Raw genomic sequence first — 10,657 nt, forward strand, 5'->3', positions numbered from 1 at the left:
CTTTAAAAACAAACCCAACAACAAGACGTGTATTTGTATCGCATCAACGGCCATGTTCCTTACATTGAAAAAACAATCTGGGGGTTAGAAATGTGCAGCTCAGAGAATTTCCATCGCAGTAAAAACAAAACCAAACAAACAAAACCCCGGAGTGAATGGAACGCAAGCGGCTTGAATAGGAGCCATTCTTGCAAAAGACAAGAGACGGGCACAGAATTTACTCCAGAGGAAAGTTTCCCACTAACATCCTCGCGGTTCAGCGGGAGCAAGAAGGCAGCGGCCTGTTGATAGTAGCGAAGTGCCGCGCCGCGTCCAATGGGAAGCGGCCGTCCCTCCCCTCTGCGCGCTGGTTGGACAGCTCTGGAGTTCGCTGGGCCTTATTAACAAGTCCAGCCGGGAGCCGCGGCTGAAAAGCGCCCGACGCCCCGAAAGCGACGCGAAGGAGTCGCTGCTGCACTGGCTGGTCACAACCCCCATGAACGGCGGCTGCCGCGGCTCAGCGCTCAGGTCGGGAAGGAGGACTGCCTCTGCATGGCCCCCGGTGTTGATATGACTACTGTACAGCTCGGGGTCAAAATCGAGGAGTCTCCTGCGTCTGCTTTCAGCAAGCCCAGCAGCTGCACCCAGGCGAGCGTGGCGGCGATGGGAGGAGAGGAGGAGGGTGACAAGCCCAAAGTGTCCCCATCCCTCCTGCCTTTCAGCGTGGAGGCGCTCATGGCTGATCACAGGAAGCCGGGGGCCAGAGAGAGCATCGCCACCAGCCCCGAAGGGGCAGTGCCCCAGGCTGCTGGGACTTCCACTCATCAGACCCTCAGTCCCAGGGTGGGATCCTTATCGGTGGCTGCAGAGACGCCGGCTTCCCCGCTGCAGATCAACAGCCATTTTCCTGTCGGAGGACTAGTAAAATTGCCCGAAGATGCACTTGTCAAATCGGAAAGCCCCGAGAAGCAAGAGAGGACGGCCTGGATGCAGAACGCCAGGTTCTCCCCACCTCCCCCTAGTAAGTAGGAGATCCGATTCGTGTGGCTAAATTGAATGTGTAAATACAGCAATGTGCCGTGTATGTTGTGTGTACTAGAACGCAAACTCCAGAGTCCTGATCAAAGGGGAATTCCACGGGACTGATGATTGGGACTCTTAGTTTTAAATTCATTACAAAGAAGCCGCTATTTCCCTTCGTGTCCCTCCCCCTCCAACAAAAAGCAAAAGCTCCCCAAAAGCTATTTGCACCTCGCATTGCGTTGAATCAGTTTGGGACACTCCTGGTAGATCACTAGAATTGGAGTTCCGCTTAAGCGAACTTAGTTATACTGAAGTTCCCGTGCAATTTCTTTCCCCAGCACGTTTAATATGCTTTATTTAAAAATAAATATTTAAAATATTTCTAATGTTTCTAATGGCAGAAGATGGCTTCAGAGTTTCAAGTGGAAAGGGGGAATTGAAATGTCTCCTACCAAACGTTGTTTGGGGGAAAAATACTTGATTGCGTATGTCAGTTCAAGTTTTGATTTGAACGAACAATACACATTCTCCAATCATGGCTTCAGCTCAGTGGTGTTCTTGTTGAAAGTGGTTTGTATTATTTTGTAGCGATACACATAGAGATCAGGTTCTTCAATCCTGATGCTTCAGTCCCGGGACTCGTTACAGGCGTCATGAGTGCGGGCTCGGTAATTGCAAGCGTTTTATTTTGAAAGTACGTAAATCTGCAATTTTAGATTTTTTTTCCACTTTATTCTTGATATAAGTAAAATTCTAAAAATATCAAACCGGATGAGCTCTATTTAGATGAAAAAATCATATCTAATTATTGTGCAGAGTTCCAGAAATTCAGTACAGAGGATTCTATCTCTGGTTCTTTGTGGGCCCAATTCTACTCCCCTTACTAAATAAAACGAGCAGAATTTGATGTATACCCATGTTGCCATATAGAGTTCAGCACGGTGAAACTCGTTCAAAGGCCCTTGAGAGAGGACAGTCTCCAAAAGTGAGTTGTGTGCATATTTTTGTGGCTTTCATTGATTTATATTACAAAATTAGCAGAAGTATTTTTAGCTCAAAATAAAACAGGCCAGGGTTCGGAAGAGTCTCTTTTTTACATTTTAAATTAGGCCACAGGAAGCAGAAGGATATGAAGGGCAATAGAGAGACAGAGTGTTAATTCAGAGCTCATAATTAATTACATGCTTAATCTCTTTCCCAGGGGCCTAATGAAGAGGGTGTGAGCCTGAGAAGGCCTGCCTGTTTTATTTTTGTAATTTAGTCCAATTAAAAAAAAAGACAACACAGAGTCTTCCCCCTCTGCCCTAGGCTAACACCGGCACCCGTTTTATGTCCTTGTACATTTTAAAAAGTAAGCGGACACTGAGGATAAATGGCTACCTGTCCCAGTGCAAAGCGTTTTGTCGGCTGCTTTATATGAAGGGAGATGGATGATCTAGCTATGAGCCCTCAGTGGGTACTAGTTAGCATCATTGGGGCTGTGACCATTTGGGGGGAGAGTTTTGAACCCTTTGTTACACACTCTTTGAAAAACACACAGCGCTGCTCCGCAGAAAGCGGGCGATCATTTCAAAAGTGCTATAGACATTGGAGATGGGCCCGCTCCAAAGCCCCCAGCATCTAGGCAGGGGCTAGGATCTGAATGTGAGCCCCCAGACTCAACCCCTCTTTCCACCCCTCCCTGATGCGTGTGTGTGGCTGGGGGGTGGGGGTGGGGGGACCTCCTGTGAATTTAGCAGCCTGCGCCCGGTAGCGGCTCTGCAGCGTTGCCTCGTGCCAGGTGCGATGTGCTGATAACCAGTTGGCTTTTTGTTTTGGTCCTTGTTGCCCCTTCTCCCTCCCCCCAGGGCGGCTGAGCCCCCCGGCCTGCACCCTGCGCAAGCACAAGACCAACAGGAAGCCTCGGACCCCGTTCACCACGGCGCAGCTGCTGGCCCTGGAGAGGAAGTTTCGGCAGAAGCAGTATCTGTCCATCGCCGAGCGAGCGGAGTTCTCCAGCTCGCTGAGCCTCACCGAGACCCAGGTGAAGATCTGGTTCCAGAACCGGCGCGCCAAGGCCAAGAGACTACAGGAGGCCGAGCTGGAGAAGCTGAAGATGGCAGCCAAGCCCATGCTGCCCCCGGCCGCTTTCGGCATCTCCTTTCCTCTGGGCGGCCCGGCGGTGGCGGGCGCTTCCCTGTACGGAGCCTCCAGCCCCTTCCAGCGGGCAGGGCTGCCAGTGGCGCCCGTGGGACTGTACACGGCTCACGTGGGATACAGCATGTACCACCTCACATAGAGCGCAGCGGGGCACACGGAACCCACCCGACAGCAGCCTGGCTGGGGCGCCCCCTCCCTCAAAAGCCAGCGGGCCAGCTCCTGTCCCTGCCTAGCCATCTTGTCCCCACCAACCCTCAGCTTGGCTTTCAAGCGCCCCCCCGTCCCCCCTCCCCAGCCCTTTCCCTGCATCTCTCGCCCCGGTTCCACGCTCCTCACACTCTGCGAAGTTCCTAACAGCCCCTTTGCAGAGACTTCCAGCCATCGGGCTCCACGGTCAAGTCTGGCTTTGTTTGCCTCTTTTAGCTCTTCGGCACCCTCCCTGCGTTTAAACGTTGATCCGATCTCGCCAGTGGTTTCTACAAGCTGCTCCTCCCTCAGATCCCCAAACCAGGAGAAACCGAAAACATCAACCATCCTTCCAGCTCAGACAAGGGGCCGTGGCTCCAAACCCTGTGATTCCTTCCCAGGTTAATTCCGAGACATTCAGGCAGAGCTAAGAGTTTGGGGATAGACCACTGCGTTATTTGGGAAGGGTTGGCTTGGAATTGAAATGACAAAGGCTGAATGCCAGGAACACTTTTCTCTCTCTTACGCAAGAAAGAGACAAAATGTACAATAGTCTCTCCGTATTCATTTAACAGCGCTGTCTGTTATCTGTGTTTCTTCCTCCAACAGCTCCTTTGGAAGGGGCCCTGTGTACTATGTAATATACTGTATATTTGAAATTTTATTATCATTTATATTATAGCTATATTTGTTAAATAAATTAATTTTAAGCTACAGTGCTTGCCGTATGTTGATTGCCCTTTGTCTCCACACCAGACCTGAGCTAAGGGATTGGATTTGTTCTCCTCCCAAACAAGACATCAGTGTGTAGATGAGATTCCGCAGGGAGCACACATGAAAAATACTTTCCTTGCGCCAGGGTTATCCACATGGTGCTGTATTGCCCAGCCTGTAACATATTTTAGGGTGTACTCCCGGATTTATTTGAATTTTACTTAAAAGTTCCCCCACTTTTTCTCTGATGCGAAAGAAATATCCTGACCCATCTAACAATTGGGACTCAAAATGAATTGCTCGGTAACTGTCAGAATCCTGGAATGAAGAGGTCAGATGCACTGGGAATGCTGATCTCAGCTGACTGCTTGAGGAACCGAGTGTGTTCCCTTTCTTGTCCCAGATTATTTCAAAGTCCAGTTGAACAGAATAATTTCCTTTGTATCCTCACATTTCATCAGCCCCAATTTTCTGTGCGATTAAGTGAAGTAGGTGCTACATTTCTAACCCGAGTGCTGCTGGTGAGATTAAAAAAACCCAATCCGGAGCAGTTTGTCTAGTTCAAAACTCCCAGAGTATTGGGGGAGTGTTAAGCTGGTTTCTCATCTGAAGTTATCGGGGCTACAAGCAAAATAGAAGTCGGTGGCATTTCACAGGAAACATGGGGCTACCGCTTCCTCTCCTCCAGGCTGGGCTTTGGGGCTTTGAAGGATCTATGGGGTTGAGGGAAATGTGCAGGGAGCTCTATTCAGTTTCTGGTTGAAAGCTATTGGAGTTACTCCGAGGATGTAGGTAACTCGGTGTGCTAAGTGGGGGAACATTGCAGAGATAAAGGATAGGATCCAGTCCGGCCTGGTGTGTGTGAGGAGGGAGACGGGACATTGGGTTGAGGGGCAAGGCCGGTTCGGTGTATAGAGGGGCACTGGACACCTCCAGGCCTTATGCTGGGTGGCTGGGTGAGCAGCGCGATCAGTGGGGAGAGCCAGCAGGCGGGCTGGGGACTGGGCAGTGGAGGGGACAGACCTTGCATTGCGGGTGGGAGGTGGGGTTAGGGACGCAAGTCTCTTAAAGGAAAGGGGTGGGGACAGCTAGCAGCTCAGGAATTCTGCCCTTGGGCCCTGTAGGATTGAAGTTCAGCTTCGCGCTGGCGCCTGGAGAGCTCGGGGGGACCCCCCAGCCCTCAGGTTCTCTGGACTCCGTAACTCTTACAAAGGTCAATTTCAAACCGGCTTTGATTGAAGTCTGGACTTGTCAAAATTACTCTCAAGAAAATATTAGCGATATTAAAGGTGTTCAGTTACCGCGGGGGAACTGGTGTAAGTCATCCATGGGCCAACTCCCGGCGATCGCACGCAGCTATTTGGTATTGTAAAGCAAAACCTACAACACCGCTTGCCCAACGCGAAGGTCACAAGTATGAGGCTGTTCTTCTCCCTGTGGACGCAGAGCTTGGAACAAATAGGGGACCCTCTGGCCGTAGGGAAGCATTTCGTCTGGGACCAACAGTCTCGAGCTCAACCCCCAAGATCCTCCCGCGTTTCAGTACAATGAAGTCCCCCGCTACACGGGCCCATTGTTGCTTTGACATGAATGCTCCCCATAAATTCCTCTCTAACCCTGCCACTCAATCTGATTTCGGTTTGGGAAGGATCGTTCGGCAAAGACTTTTCTCTCTCTCTCTCTCGTTTTGTCTTTACGTCCAAGCAATGGCACCGGGCTTTCCCCTGCTCGCCTTGCCAGCAATTTAAAACATGAAGGTTGAGGCAAAGTTAGAAGAGAAATAATTGCTGTAATGAGCCCGGGCAATCTTCTGCAGGCACAACATGGCTCCAGCGAGACTGTAGCTGTGGGCGAGACTTTTATCATCTTCTAACTATCAATGATGCTTTCAGTAACTCAGCACTATATACCTGCGCCTTGCCACTCTCTCCAGCGCTTGCTTTTCTAATCTCCCCGCTCTCATCTTTCTCCTCATCCCCGCCCCCCCCCCGCCCGCTATTTTCCTTTTTCTTGCGTGCCCGTCTTCTTGTCCTTTCTTTTCTCCGCTTTGTGAAAACGACAGCGGCTGCAATAACGACAACAGGGCAGAGCCCTGCACGGTGGCGAGACACACCGAGATGCTGGCGATTTCCCACGTTCCGGCTCCAAGAGAGTGGCCTGGGATAACGCTGCCCCCTGTGAGATTAGATCTCGTACCAGAATTCACCTTGAGAAGGGCCTTTCAAAGGATCAGAAGGCAGGAGTCACCCCCAGGTCTTCAGGCAACACACACTGTTTGCTTTTGGGAAAGCAGGGGCTGCCTGCCACCCTCACCTTTGCCTGCACCTCTGGGTGGATATTAAATTAATTACCACCCAAAGAACGCTGAGCTTTGACATCAGAGCCATGCCCTTTCATCTCTCTCGCGTTTTTTGTTGTTGTTTTTTACACTGTGCCAACTTGGGGTGGATCTCTGAAGCAACGAGTCCTACCGACCGCGTCTGTGCTTTAGGTCCCCCGGCCCCGACCCTTGGGGTAAAGTCCCTGGTTGCTCAATTAAACCCAGATGAGAACAATTAATAACTAAGTAATGACAATAAGTTGGGAATCATACGGATGAACGCGCCATGTGAATAGGAAAAGCTCACACAAAAGAGCAAAAAGGATTTGTCGGCTCTTTTTAAGGGGGGATTGGCTTTTCTTTTCTCTTCCCTCTGGCTTACCAGCAAATAAAACTCACTTTGGTGTCTTTGTCGCCTTAAGGATCTCAGTGGGCAGTTGGAAATGAGAATGGCTGTTTTCCTTTCAACTTGAGGGTGCTGGCGCCACGCAGCCCCAAGGATAGAGAGTAGCCAAAGCAAAGTTGCTTAATATCTCTCCTCCCGCCAGGCAATCCCCTCTCACACAAACAGCGTATCCCGACGCATATCGATGGAGGCTATGCACACCCAACGTACGGAACACAAGGAGATTTCCCCGCAAATCCCCCAGCTATAGAACACTGCATGTAAGACCCCCCCTCGCCCCCCCACACTGTGCTATAGTGAAAGCAAACCAGACAAAGCCCGAGAGGGCGCCTCCCATGTAAGAAGTAGCATGTTAATGCAAATCTCTACAGAGGAAATAATACACACAGTAGCCAGACCAGGGGGAGTGTAAACAAACGAAAAAGGAAGCCATTTTGGTAAATCTTCCCCCCGAAAGGAGTCCAGTTGCAGTATTTTGTTTATGTCTACATTATACTCACGAGAATTCAGCCTTTAAATACACGTGACCAACCAGCCTATATCTCCATACTTTCAAAACGACATGCAACCCCTCCGCCCCCAACACCAAAGCGTGCTTGTCCACATAGTAAGTGGACAGCCAAAATTCAAGGCTCCTGTCACAAGGTGAAATTAAAAAAGCAGGGAAGCAGGCTGCTCCAAATTTAGGATCACACTGCCCATTACACATACAGCAAACAACTGGAAAAACCTGCGGAAGAAATGCCCCACTAGAGCATGGTTTAATGGTGTTTAGTGAATTTCTGGTTATTTCAATGTTTCTTGCAGAATTTAAGATTGAATTTGAAATGCAGTTTAGTGTCTAGTCCCTCTGAATGTGACCCCGATGACATGTTGGGTAAAAGTTTCGGAAGCGCTTAGGTATTTAGGAGCCCAAGTCCATGACTACACACAGTTCTTGTACCAGTTTAACTATTCTTGTTAGAAGCATCGTTTTTCTATCAAAATAGTTGTGTGTCTTTATACCCACAGAACTGCACCGACACTAGGGGGCTTGTACTGGTATAGTTAAACCAGTGGAGTTTTTGTATGTAGACAAGGCCAAAGTCACTATTGAAAATGAGACTCAAGCTCCCAAGTCATTTAGGAACTTTTTAAAAATGAATTGTAAATGTGTAGTCAGTGAAACTGGAGCTATAGCTCTGAGGGCCCATCTATACAACAAATAATAAATATTAACATATTACAAATATGGCTGTATCAGTGACTTCAATATACAGTGCAGCTGGCCATTGACTGGGTTACAACATGATTCCAGCTAACAGTGTTCCCTAACCAGGTCAACCCATTTTACTTTCCTGGTAATGCAATACATTTAAGGACTCCCCTCACTACAATTGGAGCTGTGTTGTAATGGAGTAAGGAGACAACTGTGTTATAACAGGGTCACCTACCATAGCTGCATTTTTGCTCTAGACAGATGTGATGTGCCCTGCCCCTTCATCTCACTAGGTTGTTGATTCTGAAGCTTAATGATGAGAATTTAAATGGAACTATTGTTATATATTTCACAGCTTCTTTTTGTAAGAGAAACACCCTGTGAGTCTGAGGCTCTGAATGAACCTCCTTGTGACGGGGTGTCCCCCCTACGCAATGCCTGAAGGGGTAAATTAGGCCAATTAACCTATAGACTCCTATAACCTGGAGCCAGGGCATGCTAAGGCCTAGCTGGCTGAGGAAGTCCAGCTGAGGGAGAAGCTGGATGGGGTTTATAAAGCCAGGAAGCTGGCAACAGAAAGGGGCTATGCTATAGGGAAGTAATCTACAATCACTGTCTGGGAAAAGGGAGGTGTGTTTTGGAAGCTATTTAGAGCAGATAGCCTGCAATTACTCCCTAGGAGGAGGGAATTTGGGCTGGCAAACCCAGAGGCACTGAAAGAACCGGAAGTCATGAAAGAGGCTAAGGGAAAGGCAGCAAGCTTCAGGAGGGAACAGACCATGGCTGCTGTCTAGCGGGTCCCTGAGCTGGAACTCCGAGCAGGGAGTGGGACTGGGTTCTCCTACTGGCCACTTGGGAAATGGAGTCATCAGGGCAGTACTGGAGAAGACTGCCTCAGACTAACTGTTTGTGCAGAAGGACTTTGATACCCCTGAAAGGGGAAACTATGTAGTGACCTGGCTGGAGGGCTGAGTCATGAAGAGGAGGCTGCAGTTCCTGGAATGAGAGAGGGGCTACAGAGAGAGGAAAAGACAGAGTGATTGAGTGGGACCACTGGAAGGGGCATTGCTCTGTCAGAGCTAATCCCCAGATCTGCCAGGAGGTGGTGCAGTCCAGGGGTGAGTACAGCCCATGTCACACTCCTATTGACATCAGTATTGTAGGATTAGGCCCTAAATGTATTTGATTTAGCATGGCTGGATTTACTGGGAAGGATGTTCCACAGGAATAGGGACCCAAATCTGAAAGTGGCTGAGCATCTTCAACTTCCACTAAAGCAGTAGCCCCCAAACTTTTCATGGTTGTGAGCCCCATTACCCCTGTCTGTGCCCCCTCAGGAGCCAGGGCTCTGGGGGGGAGCATGGACAGGGGTAATGGGGCTGCAGCTGGGAGCAGATCTGGGGCTGGGAGTGGAGCTGTGGCTGGGTGGGGGGGCAGGATTGGGGCCAGGCTGGGAGTGAAAGCTGGCCTGTGCTCTGCTGCAGCCCCCTCCCCCTGAACGTTCCTCTTTGCTCCCCCTGGGGGTGGGGGGGAGGTGCCTCTCAGTTTGGGGACTTCTGTACTAAAGCCAATGGGAGCTTAGGGTGCTCAGCTGCTTTTAGGGGAATCAGCATCTCCCAGGTCTGGAACCCAAGGATGCAAGTTTTAAAGGTGCAATTAAACGGGTATACTTTAAGACAATTACTTTATGCGTTTTGTTCTCCACAAACCATTTGGAGTGGAAGAGAAAATGGAAGATTTACGGTTGTTGAAAGCACCCTGGTAGCAAGGGGTAGAAAAAATTAAGAGAATTGGAAAAGGTATAAGTGGGGTCTGAAAATTCTCAGAAAGGGGGGAAATAATTGTTTTAAAAAGATCAGAGGGGGTGAAATACTAATTCCATTTCATGTAATTATATAAGGGTGTATGTTTGACATTATATGCAAAGATCAGCTAATGTTAGTTCAGAAATATAGCTGAGATGTTTGAAAAATTAAAGGGCTAAGGCCCACATTCTCAAAAGGTATTTATGCATCTAACTCCCATTTATTTCAATGGAAGTTAGGAACCTAAATATCTTTGATGATCTGGGCCTAAATCCTCTGTCAGAGCCAGTGGATGAAACACATTCATGCGAATAGAGCTGCATCCATTTACATTAGCAGATAATCTGGTTCAAGATTTCTAATTCTGCTGTATTGTCCATCCTCTATTTTGATGATAGATTACATAAATAGTATGCATTGAAGTTTGTTTTTAAAAAAGAAAGCAGGATTACAAAATACTTGTGCCTTGGAATTGAGTTAAATGTGGAATAGACAACAGACCTTCATAGAGTAACAGACTTTAAAGCCAGAAGGAAGCATTATGGTGTGGTCTGTACAATAGCATGAACATGCAAAGCACTGTATAAGTGCTAGGTAAATAATATTAGATGACAATGATAACAACATGAATAGTAATTTGAATGCAGACTTTATTTAGAGATAAGCAGCGCTAAATAACGTTAGCGACTTAGCTTTAACTGATGTATATTTAACTGAAGTACTTTTATCTGACGAGCCAGTATCTAAACTCAGAAAGCTCTGAAATTTAGAGCTTAAGACATCTTTAATTTAGGAATCTTTAACTAAGGCATCCTTCACATCAGCGTTGCTAAATGAGTATTTGATAGATTTATTCTGAACGGTTGCATCCTGAACTGAGGGACAGA

General features: G+C 48.3%; 1 protein-coding gene across 1 annotated transcript; it reads left to right on the forward strand.

The window, feature by feature from the left end:
- Window positions 1-490: 490 nt before the first annotated feature.
- On the forward strand, window positions 491-3,388 carry MSX1 (msh homeobox 1). Its single transcript, XM_077814637.1, has 2 exons — window positions 491-1,000; window positions 2,850-3,388. The coding sequence occupies exons 1-2, from the start codon at window positions 532-534 to the stop codon at window positions 3,278-3,280; spliced, it is 900 nt and encodes a 299-aa protein (XP_077670763.1). The 5' UTR covers window positions 491-531; the 3' UTR covers window positions 3,281-3,388.
- The last annotated feature ends 7,269 nt before the right edge of the window (window positions 3,389-10,657 follow it).

This window comes from Eretmochelys imbricata, chromosome 4 (genome assembly GCF_965152235.1).
Source record: "Eretmochelys imbricata isolate rEreImb1 chromosome 4, rEreImb1.hap1, whole genome shotgun sequence".
Lineage (NCBI taxonomy): Eukaryota > Metazoa > Chordata > Testudines > Cheloniidae > Eretmochelys > Eretmochelys imbricata.

Coding starts and splice junctions, on each gene's coding strand:
- MSX1 (XM_077814637.1), top strand. CDS start 532: ATGGCCCCCGGTGTTGATATGACTACTGTACAGCTCGGGGTCAAAATC. Junction 1,001..2,849: donor GTTCTCCCCACCTCCCCCTA/GTAAGTAGGAGA, acceptor CCCTCCCCCCAG/GGCGGCTGAGCCCCCCGGCC.